The sequence below is a fragment of the Miniopterus natalensis genome, chromosome 12 (assembly GCF_054644295.1).
Source record: "Miniopterus natalensis isolate mMinNat1 chromosome 12, mMinNat1.hap1, whole genome shotgun sequence".
NCBI classification, from domain to species: domain Eukaryota; kingdom Metazoa; phylum Chordata; class Mammalia; order Chiroptera; family Miniopteridae; genus Miniopterus; species Miniopterus natalensis.
Window position 1 is genome coordinate 63,922,672 of NC_142092.1, and position 25,266 is coordinate 63,947,937.

At 54.3% G+C, this 25,266-nt stretch overlaps 1 protein-coding gene across 3 annotated transcripts in view; it reads left to right on the plus strand.

Annotated features, from left to right (window-relative positions):
* WHRN (whirlin) overlaps nucleotides 1–17,782 on the plus strand; it is a 63,532-nt gene extending 45,750 nt beyond the window's left edge. The window contains exons 6-13 of one of the 3 annotated variants that reach the window (XM_016210898.2): nucleotides 257–469; nucleotides 1,272–1,481; nucleotides 4,606–4,638; nucleotides 12,688–12,759; nucleotides 14,047–14,560; nucleotides 15,790–15,971; nucleotides 16,486–16,608; nucleotides 16,901–17,782. In XM_016210898.2, coding sequence (XP_016066384.2) covers nucleotides 257–469; nucleotides 1,272–1,481; nucleotides 4,606–4,638; nucleotides 12,688–12,759; nucleotides 14,047–14,560; nucleotides 15,790–15,971; nucleotides 16,486–16,608; nucleotides 16,901–17,083 — 1,530 coding nt within the window. In that variant the 3' untranslated portion in view covers nucleotides 17,084–17,782. The remainder of the gene's footprint in view (nucleotides 1–256; nucleotides 470–1,271; nucleotides 1,482–4,605; nucleotides 4,639–12,687; nucleotides 12,760–14,046; nucleotides 14,561–15,789; nucleotides 15,972–16,485; nucleotides 16,609–16,900) is intronic. The other 2 variants (XM_016210899.2, XM_016210900.2) reach the window with 2 other exon arrangements.
* Nucleotides 17,783–25,266: the final 7,484 nt, after the last annotated feature.

Genomic DNA, 25,266 nt, shown 5'->3' on the forward strand with positions numbered 1-25,266 from the left:
TAATATTGTTCCCCTCTGAACGCATGAGGATCTGATAACATGCGTAAAAGTGCTGAGTAAGCCATAAAACGCTTTGCAACTGCACGAGGCCACATAAGCTCAGAGCATATAGGTAGTGTGTCCTGCAGGTTTGTTGGGCGGGGGTTGAGGGGGGCAGACCACGGAGGGACTGACCTCATCCTTCGTCAGTGTGGTCGCTGGCTTGGCCTGGCCAGTTGGCTCCCAAGCAGAGCAGCTCTGTCTTCCTGTCTTTCAGCTGGGATTTTACAAGGGGCCAGCTGGCTCCCAGGTGACCCTGAGCAGCCTGGGGAACCAGACACGCGTGCTGCTGGAGGAGCAGGCGCGGCACCTGCTGAACGAGCAGGAGCGCGCCACCATGGCCTACTACCTGGAGGAGTACCGCAGCGGCAGCGTCTCCGTGGAGGCCCTCGTAATGGCACTGTTCGAGCTTCTCAACACCCATGCCAAGGTGACCCACGCCCCCCTTTGGGCAAGGCAGAGGCTGGCAGGGGGCTGGTGGGGCCTGGCTGCAGCTCTCCAGGGCTCTGCATCCCTCCCTGCCTCCCTTGGTCCCCCACTCCGTTACTAAGAACCCACGAGGAGTCAGGCCTAAACTGAACCCTGGGCAGAGACTGGTGACCAGGACAGCCCCCTGCCCCAGGGAAACCCACAGACTCCTGGGGAGACAGTCAGTTAGAGTCTCCTGGGATCGGGGCCCTAACTAACACAGTAGCTTTCGGTGCTGAGTGCGCATTTGGAACCATCTGGATTGCTCCTAAAAAGCAATGCCTGGGCCCCACCCTGGCCTGGTCAGCTCTGCATATTGGTGGGTAAGCGTAGGCCACTGGCAGCTTTTACAAGGCCCCAGGTAGCTGCCATGCTGCCGGCTTTGAGAACCCTGCTCTAGTGGAAGTTTGAGGCTCTGAAGCTGCACAAAGGGAGAAGTGATGACATCCACTGGGAGTGGTTGCATTTGGGAAGACTTCACAGGGGCGATGCACTTTGGAGAGAAGTCAGGGGAAGGGACTGCCAGGGACTTCTGGTGTGTTCTGGTTGCTGCAGTCGTGCATGCTAAGATGCCGAGGAGGAGGAGGAGGGGGATGCTGCCCAGCATCCAGGCCAAGACTTTCTTCTGAGGGCAGTGGGGAGCCACTGAGGGTTAGGGAGAGGAGGCCAGTGGTTGTTTGCATGCAGGTCATTTGGAGTAGCAGGGGGCTGTCCCACCAGCTGGTGGAGCTCCCTGCTGAGTGCCCCACTTGTCTTTTCTCCAGTTCTCACTCCTCTCTGAGGTGAGAGGTACCATTTCCCCCCAAGACCTGGACCGCTTTGATCACCTGGTGCTGAGGCGGGAGATCGAGTCAATGAAGGCGCGGCAGCCCCCTGTCCCTGGGACCGGTGACACCTACTCCATGGTCTCCTACAGTGACACAGGCTCATCCACAGGCAGCCATGGCACCTCCACCACCGTCAGCTCAGCCAGGGTGAGTGTCCCTGCCCTGTCCCTGGCAAAGTGGCCAGCGGGGAAGTAAAGATACAGTTGGCCCTCCGTATCCATGGGTTTCACATCCATGGATTCAACCAAGGATCGAAAACAAATTGGGAAACAAAAAAAAAAAATCCTAGGTTCCAAAAAGCAATACTTCAATCTGCCATGCACCGAGCACTAGGCTGAATTCATGTGAATGAAGTGATGTGTGGGCCTACTCTGCTGAGGCCTATATGCAAATACAGATTATAGGCACATATCATACATTTCATATAAGGGACTTGAGCATCCAAGGACTTTGGTATCCATGTGGGGTCCTGATACTGAGGGGCAACTGTACTGGCTTTGGAGTGAGATCCATTGGGTTCAGATCCTAGCACCAGCACTTACCACCTCTCTGCCTGCCTTTCTGAGCCTCGGTTTCTTCACCTGAAAAACCTCATAGTAGTCCAGTGCCTGCTGCGTGCCGGGCACAGGCTCCAGGAGAAAACAGATATTGCCCTGGCTCACGGGGCTCACAGTCTGGGGGGTTGGGCTTGGGGAGAAAGGTAAAAATCACAGGTAATGAGACAAATAGAAAAAATAAGGATAATCCTTGGGAGGCTCCCGTGAGAGACTGAGTGGTGCACTCATAGCAGGGGCCGTAGTGATTTGGGGCTTCCCCAAGACACGCTCTTCATGAAGCCCTGTGCCCAGCCTGGCTTTCTCCTACAATCTCTAACACACACACACACACACACACACACACACACACACACACACACGCCCGCCCCCTGCCAGCCACCCCTCTTCCCCAAAAGCATCTTGTCCATCTCAGGGCATGGTTCTGCCCCCAGGGTACTCAGAGGCAAATTAATCCCAGGAGGTCTTGCAAGGAAGGGGCAGAGGAAATGCCTTGCTGTCTATCATGGGGAAAAAACAGTCATTACAGTCCCTGTTGGGGGTGAGCAGAAGAGCCCGGTGGGAGGTTAGGAGATCTGACTGGGCTCCATACTCTCTTTTCCTGTCTGGATCATTCCTCACCACTCTCCATGGAAAGGCGGGGGATAGTCGAGTTTCTTAAGCACTGTTACTCCCAGACCCCGAAATGGGAGCTCTTACAGGTAGAGTCTCAATTAGACTTGGGACAGTTAGTTGTCCTGTTGCAGGAGCGGGAGCTCCGAGGGCGCAGTGATGTGCAGGGCTGCAGACATAGGTGGTTAGTGGGCACAGAGGAGCGTGCAGCCACCAGGAAGCAGCCCTGCAGTGGGCATTCCTTTCCTTTGCAGACCCCAGCTCCCAGCATGGCTGTTTTTTAAGCTCTGGGGACCTGAGTTTCTGGGGGAACTTCTACTACTCTGCCTCCTACCCCTACCATTCTGAGTCACCTTTATCCCCAGGAGTCCTTGTCCCTTCCTGGGGCCCTTGTCCTTTACCCAGGAAGCGGCTGTGCATTCCCTGTAGGCTCTGGATGTGGCTGCAGGAGAGGTGATGTCATGCTTTGGGACAAGCAGATCACTTCTGGGGCAGGGAGGAGGCTTCCCCCCACCTGGGGCTGCATGTTTGGCTCTGTATACACTCTCTGATGTGCCTCGATGATGTCCACACAGGGCTACAGGAGCCATGAGTCACTGCTCAAACTCGAGGCGGTGGTGGAGGGGGAGCTCCAGGCTCTAATTCCGGGATGGGCCCTTTAGGATCAGGGATCAGAGGTTCAGTGGGTGGGGTGGGTTCTAGCCTGGGAGTCAGAAGATTTAGGTTTAACCTAGGCTTCTCTGGACCTCAGTTTCCCATGGGTAAAGTGGCCTGAGGTCCTGAGGGCACGTTAGGCTGCAGGGCTAGGAAGAGTCCAGGTGACTACTATGCCTGGGAAGAGCTCTGGGCAAGGGTCACAGCCCCAGCTCAGCTTTGTCCTGCAGTGACCTTGTCCCAGCCCAGGGGTCTCTCCCACCCCTGAGAAGTGCTGCCCTGGCCAGTCTAGGCCACAGGTGTAGCAGTTGACTCTGCCCTGCCAGAGAGACCCTTCAGATTGGGGCACCCTGGGGAAGGCAGACTTCAGAAAGGCCATGGGACTTTGAGTGGAAGTTTTGGGGGACAGATGGAAGGGGTCCCCAAGTTTCTGAGATGTGAATAGCTACAGGAGTCTGTGACCCACCAATCAGCACGCCCATGTCAGATTAGGACTAACCAAGACCGGGTGAGCTCTCAGAGGTGGAATCTAAGGGAAAGTAGTGCAGGCGGGGGAGGCAGCGTGGAAAGGTCACTTCTCCCCTCAGTGGCTTGGTTTCCCCTCTGGCATTAGGGTGGTGCTACTGCTTTCCCCAGCTGTTGGGAGGATTCAGTGATGAGCACCTCCCTACTAGTTCCAGTGCCTCAGAGATGCCACCCACAGCCCGAGGGCAGGTGAAGCCTCTGTCCTTTCTGTCCTTTCCCAACCTGGCTGGGAAAACTATCCTGAGGATTTGCATCCAGGGCCTTGCAGACACTTGGTGGCTTCTGGAAAGCACTGGGTGAGGATTTGCCTTCCCCCCTCCAATCTTCATCCCTCCCCAGGGGCCTTTCACATGCACAGCCAGGGCTCTTTTTCTCAGACTCTGAGCTTTTCTATCACCACAGGGCTTGGGCCTCCTCAAAATCCAGGTCTTCTCTGATCAAGTCTTCTGAACAGGGTCCTGCTTCTTCAGGCTCTTCCTTTCATTAGCAGGTGTGACCTTGGACAAGTCACTTCCCTTCCTCAAGCCTCAGTTTTTCCATCTGCCAAATGGCAATAATGACCCCCTGGCGCCACCTGCTGAAAAGTCCCAGGGTTGCACCAAGGTGAATGCCCATCTCCTGAAGGCCCTTTTCAAGGACAAGTGTCATTTTTGCAGAGCAGTGAGGACCCCTGGTTTCCTTCAAGGAGGCAATTAGAATGAAGCAGTGCTGGTTGTAGCAAAAGGGCCTTTTCCCCATCCCTCCGTTATCTCTGCCCAAAGCATGCAAAGTAAAGAGAAAAGAGAATAGTGTGTATTTTGCCTCCGTGTGTGCGCATGTGCACGTGTGTCTATGCATGCACGTGTGGGGGTTGCTGTGCCCATCCCATCCCTAATATTTATTTGCTATATTTTGCTTTTTGCCTTGTGCCCATCCTTTCTCCCCAGGAGCGGCTGCTGTGGCTTATAGACCTGATGGAGGTACCGTCCATTTGGCCGGGTGGGGCTCTGGGAGTCCCTTAGTTGGGGCTGAGGTAGAGGGCTGTGGCACCTCCTTACATATGCACTCAGGCCCAGAGGGGACCTGGGGTTCTTCTTGGTGCTCACTCTCTCCCCAGGTTTTCTCAGGCTCTGGAGTAAAAACGGCCTCCATTCAAATCCTAGCTCTGCCATTTCCTTGTTGTGTGACCTCAGGAAGTGGTTTCACCTCTCTGGGCTCAGGTTTAGGAAATGTACAGTGAAGAGGGTCATCTCTGTGCTGTGCAGCTGTTGAGAGGTCTCTTGGCCTTTCATATGTCAGACACTCTGTCTGTCTAGATGTTCTCCTTCCCTCTTTACATGGCCTGGCTGTCTTCTGTGTGTGCTTTGGCCCTCAGCTCACATGCCACCTCTTCCGAGTAGATTTCCCTGATTCTCTCGATGGGGATGACTTTTAGCCTCTGGCTCCACCAGCCCCCTCGACTTCTCTTTGTCATGGCTCTTTTCTCAGTACATTCTAATCATCTGTACCAGCGCAGCCAGTTACCCACCTTGACCACAGGCTGCTGGAAGGCAGCGACTGTGTCTGGAGTCACCACTGAATCCCTGGTGCTCAGCACAGAGTCTGGCCCATAATTGAGGCCTTTCCTAACAGTAGCTGGCATTTGCTAGAGTTCTCGATGGCACTGGGATAATGCTTTCCAGTCATATCTTTGACCTTCCCAGTAACTAGGAGTGCCAAGTGCTGCTCTGATATTCCACTTTATAGAAAACAAGCTCAGAGAGGAGAAGCGACTTGCTCAAGGTCGCTCAACCAGTGAGTGGTAGTCAGGATCCACCCCGGGCCTGCTGCTGTTAACCCTGCCGTCTGGTTGTGATGCCTCCCTGGAGGAGCCCACCAGCTGCTTGTTAACGTTATCTGTCTGCCTGCCTGTCCGTCTGTCTCCCTCCCTCCTCTTCCTTCTGTTCTGTTAACAATGCTGCCTGAGTGCTCGCTGTGTGCCATGCACAGTTCTGGGCGCTGGAATATGGTAGTGAGCACGAAGAAATCCTTTCTGTTGCGGAACTAGGGCCATGCCGGGGTGTGAGATAAATAACTGAAATACAGTGTAAGTGGTGAGAAGTGCCGAGGAGAAACAAAGCGGGCGGGGGTCTGGGGAGGGTTGGGGTGGTCGGGAAGTGACACCTGAGTATAGACGGGAAGAGGTGAGGGGGATGCCCAGGCCCACCCCCGATGGGAAGAGGTGAGGGGGATGCCCAGGCCCACCCCCGATGGGAAGAGGTGAGGGGGATGCCCAGGCCCACCCCCGGGGAAGAGGTGAGGGGGATGCCCAGGCCCACCCCCGGGAAGAGCGCTTCAGACAGAGGGAGCAGCAAGTGCCCCCGAGGTGGAGCGAGCCTGGAGTGTCTGAGCCAAGTCCAGGGGGCTGTGAGGCTGGAGCAGGGAAGGGCAGTGGCAGAATGGTGCTGAGGACCTTGACTTTGACTGTAAGTGAGATGGGCGCCACTGGCAGGTTAGAGCCAGGCTGACATGATCTGACTTGGTTTGAACAAGATGCCTCTGATCGTTGAGACTAGACGAGGGTGGATTTGAACCAGGAACAGGTTCAGTCCCAAGAAGGGCCTGGGAGGTTGTGCAGCCTGAGCTGCTGAGAGATGTGATGACGAGCTTTGCAGACACCAGCTCCTCTGGTTAGTCGTGGCCTTGGTGTCTCCCGGGAACCCCCTCCTTCCACACACAAAGCAGACTGGACACCTCATGCTGCCTGTGTTTGGAGCCACAGGACAGAAACTCCTCCTCCTAGAAGTCCCCCCTGCAGGAATGCAGGGCTCCAGGCCCCATCCTGGGTGTCGGGAGACCCACAGCTTTCCTCTGCTCTGTCCCTACCGTGCAGTGTACCTTCAGGAAAGTCCTTCACCCACCGTTGGCCTCAGTCTATCTGTATGACCAGGGCAGACCCACCCAACCCACCACGCCTCTAACTCAGATTCCTCTCTCTGTTGGGAGAGAGATGCTGGGAAATACTTGAGGAGAGGCACAGAAAGGAATGGCAACTCTGTATTCCCACCACTCCTCTGTGCATTCGGACAAGGGCTGCAAAATTACTCCAGAGACTGAGCCGGCAAAATAATTTGTGTTCACTAAGTAAGCGCCAGGCTCTGGTCTGTAACAACACTGTGTATGAGTGAGCTTCGGCTTCAGTCACGCTGCGTAACAACCCCCAATGTGGATGGACAACTACCTAAAACATTTCTTTCTCATGGCCCAAATTCCTGACATCATGGAGCTCATGTGCTTTCCATACCTCCATTAAAATGCCTGTCGCGGTGCTTCAGCCTCTTCTAGAGTTTGTCTCCCCCAGTAAGCGGGGAGAGGTGGTGGGGTGTGGGCAGGGACCACACCTTTCTCCTGTCTGTGTCCCCACTGCCAGCCCATGGCCTGGAACAGAGTGGGGGCCCGGCAAATGTGGAGCAGAAACTGAAATGGAACCGCACTCCCAGCCACTCAGGATTCTCTTCTAATGTTTCGGCCTTCTAAACATTCGCCTCCCTTGTCATAGGAAAATGTCCTTTGCCTGGCACTTAGGCAAGGTGGCAGGCGGCTGGCTATCAGTGACCCAGATGCCCCAGACTGTTGCCCCAAATGGGGCCAGTTTCCATTTTGCCCGAATCCCCTGGCTCATGCTCCATTGGCAGGGAGATGAAATGGGCCAGAAGGAAGCACTGTCTGTCTACACTGAACAGGCTCCCTTGGGTCAAGGCCGTGACCCCTCGCCTCTGGAGGTCTTCGTGCACAGGCTTCCCAGGGACTTTTCTGTTCTAGTCCACTCTGACCTTCCCCACCAGCCTCCAGACTTCCACCCCACTCCGTGCTTGAAGAGGTTAGGAGCAGGATGTTCTGTGTCCCTAGCATGGCCGTCACCCCAGTGTCTGGCCCCATGACCCTTTAGGACGCTCAGACCTGTCCCCTGCCCTCTGGGCAGCCCCACTGCACCCCAGAAACACCAGGACTTTCTAGCTGTACCCGGCTCACACAGCTGTCCTGCCCCCCCCCCCCCATCTTTCCTGGGAGACAAGCTTCTCCTCAGCTCCAGCTCTGGCTGTCCCACCGCGCCCCGCTTTTCTCTCATCTGTCCTATTTCCCTTTGCTGTCCCTTCCAGGCCTTTTCTCTCAGGTTCTCTCCTTCCTCTCGTTCCTCTCTTATTCTCACTCCTCCCTCTCTGGTGTCCCTCCTTGTCTCTTGCTGTGTCCTGTGACCTTCCAGACACCTCTGTGACTCAGTGCTCAACTTTTCCATATACAGAAGGGGGAGAGCCACCCAGTTTCGGGCCTCTCCTTGTGCATCTTGGGGCAGACGTGGGGGAAGCCTGTGGTCCTGACATCAAAGTATAGCAGCAAGAAGAACAAAGGGCTGAAAATAGCACCTTTATGTAAGAGCCCTCCCATCGTAAGGAGGGGAAGGAGACCTGGAGACCGGGAAATTGGGCTGGAGGGGAGGGAAGGCCGGGGAGGGAAGGGAGGACCTCATTTTGCTGAGGCGGCACCTGGGCCACGCACACCTCCACTTTCAGGACCAGGAGTCCACCTGGAAGACTTTGGCACAGGTGATCGCCCCTTATCACTTCATTTCATTTTGTCCCCAAACCAGACTCTTGGGATATCCGGGCCTTGATTGGGCCAACTCAGACACAAAGAGATTTTTTTCTCTCTGAAAGGAAGGAACTTTTTGGAACCAACACAGATTAAAGGGTGGAAGAGATGGAGCAGCAGGTGCTGAAGGCATCCTGAGCCTTGTGGGAAGCAGTCTGGGTAACAGTCAGACTTTATTTAGATTCAGCTTCCTGCCCGATCCTTGCTGTGTGACCTTGGGCAGGTGGCCTTCCCTCGCTGAACCTCAGGCACCTCAGCTGTGGAATGGGTGAAGGATCCCACTGGGTTTAGTCCTTCAGCTGGGTTCTGGCCTCAGTGGATGCAGGAGAAAAGGGACCCCAAGAAGCTGGGGGTGGGGGGGCCCAGGATGCTCAGGCGACCCTGTGTGAGCTCTGACCTTGATCCTGCTCTGGAAGCCTGTTCCGCGAGTGTTTCTGCTGACGCATCCCCCGGGTTCCTAGCCTGCTGTCTGCAGCTATTTCAGATGCACAAGAAACATGGCTTGGGGACTCGGGGCTCCTGAGCGTCTGGATTTGGCAGATGGAGCCTGACTGGGCTGGGCTCCGACCCGTCTGCCATTTGCTCCATTTCAGGTCTCCCTCCCAGGGCTGGCCATTTGTCCCGCTCTTCCCTCTCCTTCCCCCCTTCCATCCCTGCCTTCAGTCTTGGCTCCAGAATTCCATTAATAGCAGAGAATGGCTGAGGCCAAGGGCCAACCATGACTGTTTTCTCTTGGTCCAGAGAGAGTCACTCCTGGGGCCCTCTAGTTCCTACAGTATCAGGGCTCCATCCAATTCTAGGGTCCGGTAGGACTGTGTGTGCTTTGGGGGTCACCCTGACCTGGGTTAGAAACCTGATCTGCTATAAAATGGCTGTGTGACCTTGGACAAGTCACCCCCCTCTCTGACCTTATGTATAAAAGATGTGAGCCGGGGAGAACCATAGTGCCTGTCTCACACTGGGAATCAAATGAGATCATTTAAGCGAAATGCCCAGTAGAGGGCCTGGCACACAGTAGGTCCTCCAGTTTGTAGTTCTCGGATCTCTTTCCTGCTAAGAGAAAGTCACGCCCTCCCTGTAGTGCTCAGCAAACACATGCTTGTGTTGTCAGGCTCTGGATCCTTCCTTTCCCCTCTCATGGGCCCTTTTACAACTGCCAGCCCCATCAGTGATCCTGGACAAGAGCTTGGCGGCAGCTACTGTGTGTGGTCCTCAGCTTGGTGTTGGGGACATGAGCTTTCCTTATAAGTCAAGGCTACCGGATAAATGCTTGTTGAGTGACTAAATAACTGCTGGAAGCTCCTAATGTGTCACAGTGGGACAGAATCCCGTCTTGGGTCCCACCAGGACTGTCATCTGAGTCCCCAGGGCGGTTGTCAGTTGAATTCTGGGGCCAGGTGACAGTGCTGCATTAGGCTGTGGTGAGGGCCCCTCTTGTCTTTGCTGTAAGCATTTCCCATGCTTCTGACCCTCCTCCTGTCTCCTGCTGAGATCAGAACTGTGATTGCCAGCTCTTGGGAAGTCACTGCATGTACCCAACCCCGCCTCACCATTCACCTTCACTGCGGGTGGCCTGTGCTGACCACCCAGGCTATTTCCAGGGAGCACTGGACGCTTTACATTTTGGAGTTTGGAGGGGTCGTATGGGAGGGCTGCAGTTTCCTTTCCGTCAGGGGTTCACATGGGGCCAGGGCACACTGTGCTGTAGCTTATTTGGTTGCTGGGCCACATTTGCAAGGTGTCAGGCTTCTGGTGTGTGTAGCAGTCGCCTTCCCTTGTACATTGCATCAGGCTCTGTTCTGAGCATTTTTTAGGTGTTAATACATCAACCCTATTAGGGAGGAGCTGCTGTTACCCCATTTTACAGACAAGGAAAGTGAGACACAGAGCAATTCAGTGATTTGCACACCATCGGTCAGCTGTAAGTGGCAGAGCTGGGTGTGATCGCAGAGAAGCCAGAACAGTGTCACTCATGAGTGGGTGAGAGAGCAACCTCATCAGTCCACCTCCCTAGGGATCTCCACCTGTCCTCGCACCACTGAGGCTGTTGGCAGCGTTTTCTGTGAGGCGGGATGGGGGAGACCTGGCTGGAGAGAGCAGGAGCCCGTCAGGAGGCTGAGGTTTGCCTGTGAGCCTCAGCTTTGTTGGTAAACGGGGCAGTTGTCCCAGCCTGACTTTGTGCCAGAGGCATCATGGGACCAGAGGAGCCCTGGGAGTGGGAGGCTCAGAGCCAGGAGGACTGAGCATCCTGTAAATCGGTCAATTCCCATGATGGGCCCCTGTGATCATGTGCCCTTGGACCACCCAGAATGCTCAAGGCTTTGGGAGGATCCCTGGAGATGGGGATCAGTGTGGATGACCCGGCCGCCTCTGCCCTAGGAGGTGTGGAGTCGGGCGCCTTCCACCCCCACCCACTACCCTCACCCTGATCCAAGCTGCTATGAATTCTCCCCATGATGATGGCAGTAGCCACCTCCCTCCATTCTCTGCCTGCTTCAGCCTTCTCCCCGTGACAGCCACAGTGTTTGGTTGATTCATTTACTCCTTAGTTTGTTTGTGGATTCATTAATTTGTTTAGTAAATATTTATCAAGCAGCCAGTATCCTCAACACTGAGGACAGAGGAGGGACCAGGTAGTTACAGGTCCTGCCTCTTAGGAGTTTTTATCCTACTGACAAACAATAAGCAAATTAATAGCCTAAGATCAGGTGGTGAGAAGTCTTATATAGGAAGGCGAAGCAAGGTCAGGGGTTAGAGTGGGGTGTGGGAGGGGTGCTGTGTTAGACAGGGCTGATCCAGGAAGGCCTCGTTGAGTCAGAACTAAATAAAGTGAGGGAGTGCACCCGGAGCCCTTGGGCAGAGTGAGTGCAAAGGCCCTGAGGCAGGACCATTCATCCAGTTGGTTGGAGGAGTAGCAGGATGAGTGAAGAGTTTGGAATTTCCTCTAAGTAAGAAGGAAAGGCCTGAAGGGTTATGAGCTAGAGAGAGACATTATCTGACTTGTGTTTCAAGGATTACATCTTGGCCACTGGGTGAAGAATAGTGATCAGTGCCAAGGAGAAAAACAAAGCAGGGCAGGGGGATGGGAATTGTGACTTTAGGTGTGTTGTGAGGGTAGACCTCTTCAGGAGGTCATATTTGAGTAAGGTCTTGAAAGAGGTAAGTGAGTTGAGCGTGCTTTGTGGATAGCTGAGGGGAAGAATGTTCCAGGCAGGGGGAACAGGCCATGTGGAGGCCCCAGTATGCCTGCATTGTTCTAGTGTGGGAACTTCACAGAAGGCAAACTTGACCATGTCTCCATGGCAACCCACTGCCTTCAGGTCCAAGCAGCTCCGTGCTTGACTCGTGTGGAACCGCTGGAAGATTCTCAAACATCCTCTATCCTTCCTGCTTTATGCACGACCTTCCCTCTGAAACACCCATCTTTCCCTTCTTTGCCCAGCCTACCCACAAGACTCAGCTTTCAGCCATGCTTCTTCCTCCAGGAAGCCTTCCTTTATAAGCCCTCCCCAACTGTGTTATATGCCTGTGTTTCTTCACTCTGTGCACAGTCCTCTGTGCTTTGTGTCAACCTCACTGTCTTTAAGCTACTGAAGGCAGGGGTCATGTCTCACCTCCTCTGTGTCCCAGGCCCTGTCAGTCTGGAGCATTGAGACTGCTCAGTCAGTATTGATTTCTGCACTTGAGACTTGAGGTAGGTGTTGGTCGTGGAGGCTTTGCCATCCTGGGTTCTGTGGGGTGGAGAAATGGCTCCCCTGAGCCCTCAGGAGAGCCCAGTTGAGAGAGGAGCGCTGCTCCGCATCCCAGGAAGGACCTAGAGATGGCCTTTCTGCAGTTCAGTGTCACTTAAGATAGCAATAGGCTTCTCCTGGTGAGTTAGAGAAGGAAGGAGGAAATGGGCATTTTTGCAAAGTAAGATCCATTTAAACCTTAACCCCCCCCCCCGCCCCCACTATTAAACCCATTAAAATTAGAAGAGGGAGAAAGAGATAGGGGGACTTTCCCCGTCCACCTCTTATTTGCGTCTTGCCATTGCACATCTGCCTGGGATCCTGTGAGGGAGCAGCAGAGAGAAGCCTTGGGTTTGGAGGTGTTGAGCGTGTTGAGCAGCACCAAGCTTCCCAGTAAAGGCCAGAGTCACCCGAAAGCATCTCCAGGTTGTTCCAGGGAGGCCTGGAAATGAGCAAGTCTCAAAGAAAAACTGATTTCAAAATGACCAGCAAGGAAATCGACATTCATTTTAATATATAAAATAAATTCCAATGGAGTGGGGCATATCAGGAGTCACATAAACCACGTGAAGGTGGCATAGGGTCCATAGATTTTGGGAGTCTAGAGAGGAAACTGGTTTTTCCCTCTTGGTTTCTATTTGCTCACATTGTTTTCTTCTCCGTTTCTAGAACACTCTGGACCTGGAGGAGACTGGCCAGGCTGTCCAAAGCAATGTGAACACCCTCCCAGATGTATCCCTGGTAAAAAGGCTGCCTGGCCCTTTCCTTGTGTTTTGCCCTCTGTGGTCTGTTTGTGAGCCGGGGGGGCTCTCTTCTTGGTGAGAGCCATTGGGAGGGGACAGAGGACGGGGCTGTGAGCTCTCAAATGCAGGCCTGTGCACAGTGTGTCCCTCTGCTATCTCTGGCGTAACCAGGACCGCTCCTTCTTGGCGTTTTGGGTGGGGCTGTCAGGCTGTTTGTTTGCCCAGTTGGTGTTGCTTTTGATATGTTATCTGAACAGTCACAGCAAATACTGAAACATAGAGCTCATGGAGAGAGCGCTCCCTGAAGAGGTAATATGACTGGGCTGGAAACGGAAGTTAAATATGACTTTATGCCCATGTGTACACATCAGTAGTCTAGGCAGTATCGCTTTGTGATTCTGACCCAAATAACTTTTGAATGGCTTGGGCTCTAGAACCAGACGACCTGGGTTCAAATACCACCTCTGCCACTGACTGTGTGACTTAACGGGCAAGTCACTTAACCTCACAGTGCCTCAGTTTTCCCGTCTGTCAGGGATAAGAAGAGTGTACCTAACCCATAAGTTTGTGGCAAGGGGTAAATTAGTTAATTTAAGTAAAGCCTTTGGAATAGTGCCTGTGCTGCTGTAGAGCTATAGTGTTGGATATTGGCACAGGCAGAGGGGGAATAGTAATGACAGTATCCATAGCTGCCAGTCACCCAGCACCTACTGGGTTGCAGGCACCTTGCTAACCCATTATACAGCTTGCTCCTCACATCCCACAATTCTGCTGGTCAGTGCAGTTTCCCCCATTGCCCAGAGGTGCACTCAGAGAGGCGCTGTGCCTTGCCCGGGGCCACACAGCACCCCAGCCCACGTGTTTGTCCTCCTTCTATCCACGCTCTCTGCCTCCAGTTCTGTCACACCTCCCGTCTCTAGTAGCTAACATAATCTCCTAAAACGAAAAGCCAAAGAAATGCCTTTATTCTTTTTCCATTCTCCGCATCCCAGCTCTAATTATGTCTTGTTCCCTGTGACAAGCCCTGGCCGATGCCAAGGACTTCAATTCCCAAAGGTAGCAGTGCTGTCCCCAGAGACGCAGCCAGGATCCCTATGCTTATCAGCTGCCGAGATGCTGGGAGAAGTTTTCCACTCGGTGTTGCATTATTCAGGGCAGTGTGGCCAAGAGCTGATAGAGCTGGGACGGAATTCCAGCTGGGCCTGGCCCACTCGGCTGTCAGATCTCCGCTCTTCCAGCCACGATGGGCTCTGACTCCTTCTACTCCTGTTGGGTCTTTTGGCAGGATGATGTCAAATCCTCAGCCGAGGGGCTGCCTAGCTACAAGCCGCCTCCTCCCCCACCACCTCTGGCCCAGCCGAGGAAGCCTGGAAGCCAGGACCAAAAGCCAGCTTCCTCGGCATCTTCCCGCTCGGGCATCGTCTTCTCAGCTCCGCAGAACCGCAGCCCTCCGGCAGGCACCGCACCAGCCCCACAGGCCCCCTCAGCACAGGACGCACCCTCCTCCCCCATCTACGCCTCCGTTTCCCCTGCCAACCCCGGCGCCAAGAGGCCACTGGATGCCCACCTGGCCCTGGTCAACCAGCACCCCATTGGCCCCTTCCCACGGGTCCAGTCACCCCCGCACCTAAAAAGTCCCCCTGCTGAGGCCATGCTTGCTGGGGGCTGCCTCCCACCACCTTCCCCCTCTGGGCGCCCAGACCAGACAGGCACAAACCAGCACTTTGTCATGGTGGAGGTGCACCGTCCAGACAGCGAGCCTGACGTGAATGAAGTGAGGGCGCTGCCCCAGACACGCAGTGAGTACCAGCAGACATGGGGGGGCAGGGCCCGGGTGCTCCTGTGTGATCTGTGGGGGGTGGGGCGTCCTCTCTGGGTTGATCTGCCCACCAGCACAGTGAAGGTGGAAACAGGTGCTCACCCAGCAAGGGGGTCTTCTAGCCCAGGTGTTCCCCCTTCAGGGTCAGGGTGGCTGGGCAACAGGGTCCTGAGCCCACATTGAGGGGATTTGGGAGTCAGAGACTCGAGTGTGAGTCCTGGCTTTGCCTCTGTGTGTATTCACTGTGTGACTGTGGGCTGGCTGTTGTGCCTCTCTGAGCTGCCTTTCCATCCTAGAATGGAGGTGACAGTGACAGCCCCGCCAGGCTGCTGTGAGGGTTGGCTCCTCCTGAGCGCCCAGCCCCAGTCCCCTTGCATTCACTTACCAGTCTTCCCAATAAGACTGAGCTTGTTGAGGGCAGGGGTGGCTTCCGTGATCTCTGTCCACCAGGGCTTGGTACAGAGAAGGAACTGGGGGAAAGGTGGGCCCCTGGGGGTCTCCTGACTTGGGGCTGCAGGGTCAGGTGCAGAATAGACCTACCAGGAACCCAGGAAGACAGGCCAAGGCTGCAGTCCCGGAGTTTCCAGGGGGTATCCAGCTGAAGAGGTGGAGGGAACGGCAGAGCCTGCTTTCACTCTGGGAAGCCTGAGCCCTGGGCAGGCTCTGGATCTCCTCCCAGCTGAGCGGGGTGCATTTTGTTGGATTCTGCTGCCATCTTGTGGCTAAAGTGATATGTGGGGCCCCACTGTGGCCAGGGAAGGTGGCAGATGGTCAGAGGACAAGTACTGAGTGTCTGCTGTGTGCCGTGCAGTGGGCAGACTAGGATGGATGCAGAATGCGGAGTCCCCGCGCTCTGTGGCTCCGAGAGGGAATACAGCTAACGGAGAGCAGGTGGGAGGTGGTGAGAAACCCGAGCTGTCTGATGGATCACTGCTGCTCCAGACCTGGCACTGAGCTGACACCCATGATAATAAGAGTTAACAGTGCATTATACAGCACTGTCTGTGTGCTGGATGGACATTGTTCTGGGGATGATGCCTATATTAGCAGCTCACCTAATCCCCCACAACAGTCTTGGTACTGAGGCTGGTACTGTTATTATCCCTAGTTTATAGATGAAGAGGCACAGAACGTAATTGGGGAGCCTCCTCCAGGAAGCCCTCCCTGACCCCAGCTGTATAAATCATACTCTCCTGTACCCCCTCCCAGCAGCCTCCACACTGTCACAGCTCTCGGATAGTGGGCAGACTCTGAGCGAGGACAGTGGTGTGGATGCCGGCGAGGTAGAGGCCAGCGCCCCCGGCCGAGGCAGACAGATGGTGTCCACCAAGAGCAGAAGCAGCAAGGAGCCACCTCGGAACGAGAGGAGCACAGAGGGGGCCAACAAACCAGTGAGTGAGGAAGAGGGGATCACAGAGGGTCCTCGAGGGGAGGGCAGGCCCCAGGTGAAGGACAAGAAGTCCCTGACCAGGGTTCAGCTTGATGAGTGACCACAGGGGACTGAGAGAGCCCCTCACTGGAGGGATGTGGGTACCGGAAAGGATATCAGGCTGGAGGTCCAGTTCAAGTCTTGCCTTCATTGTGACACTGACAAGCTGAGCACAGAAGGTTGGTCTTGAAAATCTAAAAGCTCAGTTCTGACATGCCATCGTGGCTGAGGCAGTCTGGCCTGGATTCAAGTCCTGGTGCCACCACCAGGCAGCCTTGGGCTGCCCCTTAACTTCCCGAGCCTCAGGGATTTTTGTAGCAATTAGGAGTTGAGAACACCAAGTGCTTAGATTACTGCCTGGCATACTGGAGGCTCCCAACATGGGCTGGCATCTGAGCCCTGCTGACCTAAAGGTATGCCGTGCCCAGGCCTATCCACTGAGAAGGCCTTGTCATTCGTCTCCTTCATATCTGCAGCCTGGACTCCTGGAGCCCACATCCACCCTGGTCCGAGTGAAGAAAAGCGCGGCCACCCTGGGCATCGCCATCGAGGGTGGCGCCAATACCCGCCAGCCCCTGCCTAGGATTGTCACAATTCAGGTAATTCCTCAGGGGCCCTGCTTGACTATCTCTCTCTGCCCCTGGAAGGTTGTTTCCCAGCATCCCAGGGTTGTTTCTCACCACCCCAGAGGTGATCTGACACCCAAGGGCAGACCCAGGCTCATACGGCCTTTGCTGTCCCTGAGCCTCAGTTTCCTAATCAAGGCAGCGGACACCCAGATTGTAGCTGCCTAGTTGGCAAGGTCAGGCCTGACCCGGTGGGTGGTCAAAGCCAGGCCAGCCCAGTCCTCAGATGCCCTACGTGCCTCTGCCCTGTGTCTTGCCCCTGCAGCGAGGAGGCTCCGCCCACAACTGTGGGCAGCTCAAGGTGGGCCACGTGATCCTGGAAGTGAATGGGCTGACGCTTAGGGGCAAGGAGCATCGGGAAGCTGCGCGCATCATCGCAGAGGCCTTCAAGACCAAGGAGTGTGACTACATCGACTTTCTGGTCACCGAGTTCAATGTGATGCTCTAGGGGCCGAGGCCTGAGGGCCTCCCACCGCTGTCCAGCCCGTGGCCCAGGTCCCTCTTCCCCCCTGGCACTGTTAAGCTCCTAGTGGGGCCAGGGCTGCATGGCCGGGGTAGCAGGAAGACACCCCCTACTCCTTCCTGGCCCACTGAACCAGAAGCGGGAGAAGAGAGCCAGGCAAAGCAAACAGAAGGCCAGGTCAGGATCTGGTGCCATGCCCGGTACACAGTTGGCACTCTCTACAAGTGTGGGTTTCAGGAAGAGGAAGGGGAGAGTGCCTGTGTCCTGGCAGTCCACCTGAGGTCTGCCAGGGCCTGTTCCTCTGGGTTGACTGGGGGGGGCACTGTGTCCCCTGGCCAGCTAGGACCTGGCCCATCCCCAGATGCCTCGGCCTTGGTCTCTAGAGTGAGGTCACATGAAAATTCATGGACACGGCCCCCAGCCAGAGGGGCATCTTGCAGGACCTTTAGTGCCACAAATAAGCATAAAGCACCCCCCACCCCATTTATACCCCCATTCCTCCTAGTTCCTTGTCCCCCATGGTATTTATTATTTATTTCCCTCTGCACATTCCTGGGGACCCAATACCCCAGCTTTCTACTGCACCCCAGCCTATCCCAGAGGCCTTGCCGGTGACCAGCGACGTCAGTGTATTTATATACAGAGCTTATGACTTTAATTTTTCAATAAAGAAATCTGAACAAGGTTAGGGTCCAGTGTGCTGTGTGGCCTGCCTGTGTGGCTGGGGTCTTAATTGCTCAATGTGGAAAGGGGGGTAGGATAAATGGAGGCACCCAGAGCACCGGACCTCACCACCCTCTCCCCTTCCCCCCCAATGGAAGTGCAAGGGCCTTGAACCACACCCGCATCTTGGAACACCTGCCTGAAGGTTACTTACAGATAATACTTTTAGATTAAAAGGCACAGGTATGTCATGGGGCAGAGTACACAATGTGCGTGGATGTTTTAACAGAGAGGTGGCCCACCTTATGGTGGGTCCCAGAAACTGACTCTGAGATGAGGGCTTGTATGAAGTGATCCATTAAGAAAGGGTGGGGCAGTAAAGGAGTAGGGGGTCAGGAGGGGAAGAGGAGGAAGCCAAGCAGGGTGGGATTTCAGGTGTAGTCTTGGGAGGGTGGCTGCAGCCTGATCCCACAGGGGACACCAGAGTGTAAGTTCTCACCACTCAGAGCCAGGGGAGAGGGCTTTCACACCCTCAGTCTTTGGACAGGGCCTGGGGGAGACAGTAAATTCCCAATCATATCTCACCCTCTACCTGTGCAGGCCACACGCTGTTCCAGAAGCCAGGGGCAGTGGGTGTTAGAAGTAAAAATATATTGAGGGCAAGGAGGGGAGAGTGGGGCTCCCCAGCTCCAGTGACCATTTCCTTCATCCCCAGGGTTCCTCTGGGGCAAGAAGAGGTTGAGAAGTTCTGCTTTGTCCAGCCCTGTATCCAGCAGTCTGCCAGAATGGATTAGGGGCAGTTGATACCAGAGACCAGCACCAGCTTCTGCTCTTAGCTGCCCCTGTCCTCTCCCCAGGGCCAAGGAGATCACCTGAGACCAGAGCCCTGGATTCCACTTGACCTCTGAAGCAGCCTATCCCTGAAGGTCCTAGCCCCTCCCCAGTCCTAACACCCCTGCAGGAAGAACCCTTACCTGACTGCAGGAGAGCTTTGTCAGGCCCAGGTCTCCTGGCCCCAAATCTCCTAAATCCTGTGTGGTCAAGGGCAAGTGATTACACCTTTCTTAGCGCAGTTTCCCGTCTGGGAAATGGGTGTGGTAGGCTGAATAATGGCCCCTAAAGGTATTCAGATTCCTGGAACCTGTGAATTGTTACCTTATATGGCAAAGGGACTTTGCAGATGTGATTCAGGCATTCAGATGGGAAGGTTATCCTGGACTATTTGGGTGGCCCAATCTAATTACAAAGTCTTTGAAAAAGGGAGGCGGAGGGAGATTTGACACCAAAGAAGAAAAGGTGTTGTGATGATGGAAGTAGAAGTTGGAGTGATGCACTTTGAAGATGGAAGAAGGGACCATGAGCCCAGGAATACAGGTGGCCACTGGAAGCTGAAAAAGGCCAGGAAGTAGATTCTCCCTCAGAGGCCGCAGAAAGAACCTGCCCTGGTGACACCTTGACTGATTTTGGACTGCTGATTTCTTTTTGTAAGAGAACAAATTAGTGTTGTTTTAAGCCATGAACTGGTGGTAATAGCAGCCACAGGAAACCAATGCATGGGGATACTGCTGCTTGACTGTGACGGAGGTTGGGATGCTGTGTGTGGACCATGGTATCAGGCTCAGAGTCAGCCCCAGGGAGATAACTGCAGTCAGGATGATGGTGAACGAAGAAAGGGGCTCTCTGATCTTATAAATGCCACACTTTTTCCAGGGGACAGAGAGCCCACAGCAGCTGCCGCCCGCAGCCCCAAGTTTGTACTCTGAAAAAAGTAAGACAAGAGTGAGTTTCTAGAACTGTTGCTTCTGAAATTACTAGGCCTGACTCTGGGGCTATGGAATTTTTTTTTTTTTTTTAATGTATCTTTATTGATTTCAGAAAGAGGGAGAGGGAAGGAGAGAGAGATAGAAACATCAATGATGAGAGTCACTGATTGGCTGCCCCCTGCACACCCCCCACTGGGGATCAAGCCCGCAACCCCGGGCACGTGCCCTGACCAGGAATCAAACCTGGGTCTCCTGGATCTTAGGTCAATGCTCAACCTCTGAGCCACGCCCAGCCACGAGGGGCTATGGAATTTTAAACCTAAAAATTTCCTTTGCAAATGAGCTCAGAAAGGTCAAATTGCTTGCCTGGAGTTACATCGTTAGTCAGTGGTATAGGACAAATTTAGACGGATGGCTGCCTGGCATCAACAAGATGAAGCCCCAGGACAAGCATGTCATGTTGTCTTTTGAAAGGACCCAATACCATGGGCTAAGGCAGCTTTGAATATTGTGAGAGGGGGCCAGAGGTCCACCTGGCCACAAGTGGACCTGTGGCCCTAACATCTTTACTTATGACGCCAGAGCTGGAGGGGGAGGTACGGCTAGAGAATCTCAGAGTGTGTTGCTAGAAGAAGACAAAGGCAGCAAGTTTTTGGTTTGAGGTGGGGCCTGCCCAAGCAAGTGCCAAGTTGGCCTTCAAATCACCTGGAGCCCTCTCTGTTTGGGAGAAAGCAGGGTGGGGGTTGGAGTGACCCAGTGTGAGGAGTACAGGACGGAGAACAAGGCACAGCTCAAAGAGTCCACACCTTAGTGTCTAAAACCTGGCATCAATGTCCACCTCCACCACTTCCTGCCTGTGTAACCCTGCACAAGTCACTTAACCTGAGCCTCAGTTTCCTCATCTTTAAGTGGGGAGCATAATACTAACCTAACTTGTGAATAATTGTAAATTTGCTAACAATTTACCCCCTGGGACAGAGGCCTTTAGTGAATAGAAGCTGCTACTATAATTACCTTTAGATATGTGTGTAGGGAGTCACTGGCCACCTGGTGGGACTGGAAAGAACTGGGCTGCAACACAGCTGGATGCAGGACCTTGGGAAAGTCACTTCTTATGTCCAGGCCCATTAATCTCCCCTGCAAAGTAGGAATCTTCGTGGAATTCTTTAAATTAGTTCCATTGTTTTATTTCTTATAGGCCTGGTGCCATGTTTATTTAATTACTCCCCTCAGCAACGCTGGGAGGCAGGAGTTACAAATCCCATTTACCTGAAGCTCGGTGGCAGCCGGTGGCAGAACCGGGACAAGAGCCTGGGCCGGTTGGACACCCTACACAGCCATTCTTCAGGGTGCGCTGGCCGTGGACAGTGGGTGGTTTCTGCCCTGTATCCCCTGCGGGACCCTGGGCACGATCTTGTTGCTTCTCTGCAGGACTGCCCCCCCCCCCCCGGTTTGGACTAGGGTGCACTAATGATAATACCAGCCTGCCTCACAGGGAGCGCCTGCAGCAGTGAGAGCTCACAGCAGTGCCCGACACCTAACAGAGTGCTCGAGAAAGCTTTATTACAGTGTTTCTCCTGCGGTTATGAAGCGGCGCGTTTCCCCGTGGAAGCCGGGCTTCTCCCTCACCGCAGCCCTGCACAGACGTCTTACCCCGGGCTTCAGCCCGGCGTCCGCGGTCGGAGGGGCGCGGGGAGGTGCTCGCCACCTCGGGGACTGGAGATTTTCGGTCGTGGAGCTGCGTCCGAGTCCCTGGGGGCGGGCCGCAGGCGGCCGCCTCTCTATGATTGGTGGAGCTTCCGAGACCCCGCCCCCTGGGGCTGCACCCCGCCCGTAAGGGCCCGCCTCGGGGATTATGCAAAAAGTATCCGCCCCGCCCCGCACCCGGATTGGAGGCCTTTGTTTGCCGCTCAACTCCAGGAAACCACCCCGCGCGGCGGCGGCCGGCAGGTGAGAGGCGGGGAGGGGCTCGCGGTGGGTCCGGGTCGGGTTCCGGCGCCTCGCTGGGTCTCAGTTTCTCGGTCGGGGGAATGGGGAAGGAGGGTGAACCTCGCCGACGGGCCCCAGTCCGAAGGGACGGTGCCGCCCTCGGTCGCTCCCACGTGGAAACAACACGCGCACGGGAAGGAGACCGGCCGCCGCTCTGGGGATGGGAGGGAGTCCTGGACGGACGGTCGGATCCGAGTCCACACCCGGCTGCCTCCCCCTTCCGGCCTCAGTCTCCACCTCCGCACAATGGGGGCGTTGGCCTCTTTCTCACCGCCTCCCGCTGGGGTCGATCGCTGGGACGGGAGGGGTCCCCAGGGAATCTGGAGGTGGTCCTTGGCGGGGCCGCGGGCCGTGTTTGGGTTAGAGGTGTGGCCGGGTAGCTGTGGCGACGGGGAGGTGGGACTTTTCTGTCCTGGGGTTTGTGTGAGGTTCTCTCTCCCGGCAACAGCCTCGCAGCCTCGCAACTCGGAGCGCGCGCCCTCCCGGACGCCTTAACGCAAGTTTCTTTTCCTCTTTTCGGCAGGGGGAGAGAGGTAGAGCCAGGGCCGGCGTGGGGATGGGCAGCTCCGACAGCCGTAGGGACTGGGAGGGGCCACAGAAAGGCCACTCTCTTGGTACACAGATGGGGGACTGAGGCCCAGAAGTGGGGCACAGCAGGGCAGGTGCAGAGCTGGCCTCTCCGCAGCCTGATGGGGCTGGCACGCGCAGAGCCAGGGCCAGTTTTTTGTGCGACCTGGATGAGACTCCTTGGCCCGGCTTTTGTAGAAAGGAATGACGGACTGGAGCGGGTCGTTGCCTACGTTTCAAAGGCTTCTGCTTCTGAGTGAGAAAGTTGGAAAGGAAAGTTGCTGATAACAAACCGAGGCTATTTTGAAGCTGACAAGAGAAGCTGAGCAAGGCTGCAGTGAAAAGAGACATTGTTCCTGGCTGAAACCGAAGTATGAAGGACTGAGGTTAGATACATACAGGGACTTCCCAAGAGAATTTTCCAGGCGCCTCCTTTAGAGTTGGTGGATTTTAATTTTTGGCTGTTGGTCTTGTTTTGTCAAGAAAACAAGCTCTGCCCATCTGTTTGAGGGGGCCTGAGTCTGGCTTACTTACCAATAGGGAAATGGACCTGATGGTGTTTGGGGACTATTTGGGGCTTATTCCCCGGAACCGTCTCAGTTCTTCTGCAGGAGGGAGAAGGTGCCCATGTGGGGCCTTTGCCTCTCAACGTCCAGCGGTTTTCATTTGAAACATGTGATTTGGGCTGATTCTTGCGAAGAAGTTTCATCAGCTCCCATCAGCCTGCACAGTCTGCCGGGGGCGCCAGGGTTCGGGTTTCCAGAGAGCCTGTGAATGGCCCAGGCAGTGAGGCTGTCACGCTGAGAGAGTATTTTGGAAACTGGTACATGCCAAGGACATTTTGGTTTATCGTTTAAGGGGGGGTGAAGGAAGTATTTTTTTTAAAGCATCCAGCTGAATCACCAGCTGAATTCCAGGTCCTTTTTATGCTTCCTCAGTCCTGGGACGTGGGACAGATCTGGAGACTGGGTGTTAGAAGAACCTGGTTCAAATCCTCAGCCTGGCTTCAGTTCTGAGTGTTTCAGTCTTCCCATCTGTAAAATAGGAATGGTAATGCCCACTTCCGTGCCACTTTAAGGCTTAAGTGAAGTAGCATCATAAACACTTTTGTGCACCCCACATTCTGAGTCTAGAGATGAAGAAACTGAAGCCCAGAGAAAGGACAGACGAGCAACATTAACGGTTATCAAGTGCTGTATTCTAGCTATTGTGCCATGGTTTTACTGCAAGGAGTGAGGTCCTTGTCTGTCTTGTCACTAGTCACCCTCCTGGTGCCCAGTACAGAACCCTACTCATAGTAGGTGTTTAGTACATTGTTGATCACCTAGATTATATCACTTAGTGTTCACATTGTTGCCCTGAGGTGGGTGCAGTTGTTTTTCTCATTTTACAAATGAGAAACCTGAGGTTCAGAGAAGTTAAGTCACTCACCTGAGGTCACACAGATCTTCACTGGGACTTGTGGTCCTTACTTTGGGATGTTGCAGGGGTGTGTCATCTGGTGAGAGCTGATTGAGCGCATCTCTTCCCACTGCTGTGCTCAGTGATACCACGTTAATAACTTGAAATTGGCCATAATAGGGGCATTTACACTGTGGAAATCAGTACATACCACAAGTCAGAGCTTGTTCTTTCTTTTTTCTTTTCTTTTTTTTTTTTTTAAAGAGAGTTGCATGTGAAAGGTGTTGGGAGATGGAATGCCAGCCTTGCTCTGCATGGCAGCCAGGAATTGAGGGTTCCTGGCCATGTAGGAGGGCCCCAGGGGAGCCAGGTCAGAATGCCCACACCCCACTGCAGTTTCCCTGAAGTGGGAGTTTAGGAAAGCAACTTTTGTGGATGAGGCTCCTATGCTGTGAGCTGTGCAGTGTAGCAGCCCTCTGACTTGGGAACAGGTCCAGATAAGCCTGAATTCCAGGCCACAATGTGGGGCCTTTAACCTGAAGGTGATAGAACCATAGATGGTCTTTAAGCAGGGAAAGGCTTGACCAGAATGATACTCTAAGATTTAGGCAGCAGCATGTGCCCAAGAGATCGGAGGGTGAGTCGGGGCAGGGTAACTGGGAAGAGGCTCTAGTTGACCAGGGGAGCCAGGAAGAGACTAAGGGCACCCCTCCTGTGTTCTGAGCACCCCCTGTGTGCTAAGCCCTGCAAACACACTGTGCTGTTACTCTCCGTACACGCCCCTGAGGACAGTGTTACCCTCAGTCTGTAGATGAAGATACCAGGGAGGTTCAGAAATATATCTAAGGTCAGAGCTACCAGATCTGGACCCAGGCCTTCCTGCCCCCATACCTTTACATTATTAATTTCTCGATCCCTCCTCCCTTTTAACCTACAGTCCCATGTTGGCTAACTGATCTTCCTTTCCAAGTGCCAGCCAAACTCCACCATGGTTTTGGAGAGAGACCCTCTGCTCCCAGGGGTGGGCCAGCACTGGCCTCTAGGTCCTAGCCAGCATTCTACCTCTCCTGACCCTACCTATTCTGGGGGAGGGGCCCCTGATCAAGGCCAGAGTGGGATGCCCAGCTCTCAGTCTTTTGGAATCTTGGGACCACACAGCCAAGGACTGGGCATCAGTGTCCAGGAGACTGCACTCAGCCCCCCTATATTAGTGATTCGTTTGGAGGGTAACGCTTTACTTGTGGATGCAGATCCAACTCTGCCTCTAATGTGCTGTGCTATCTGGGGCAAATTGTGGAACCTCTCTGTGCCTTTCCTCATCTGTTAAATGCCTGGTTATGAGGATCCAATCAGGCAGCACATGCCATGCCATACTATGTTGAGTGGCTAAGACTGGGATTGCTTCCTTTGCTTTTTGTGATTTTCACATACTCCTACATGTTGCATAATGGCTATACATGCAGGAAAGAACAGATAGTTTGAGTTTAAAAAGAGGAAGAGAGAAGATGTGGGATGGGAGTTACTGAATTCAGGGCTGCATAGGGCCTCAAAGAGCTCAGCTGCTCTGCCCAGCTTGCATAGGCAGGGAGGCTGGGGAGGGCGTGCCCAAGGTCCCACCAGAATGAAGCACTACACAGACCTTTTGTTTTTAAGAATAGTAAATGCTCATTTTACTCTTATTTTTAAATCAACTGTTATTTTTAGAAAATTCACATAAGGAAAAAAGTAAACTTGCCTTAGTTGTTCTACATAGTAATAATTATTGAAAACATTTTGGAGCGGCTC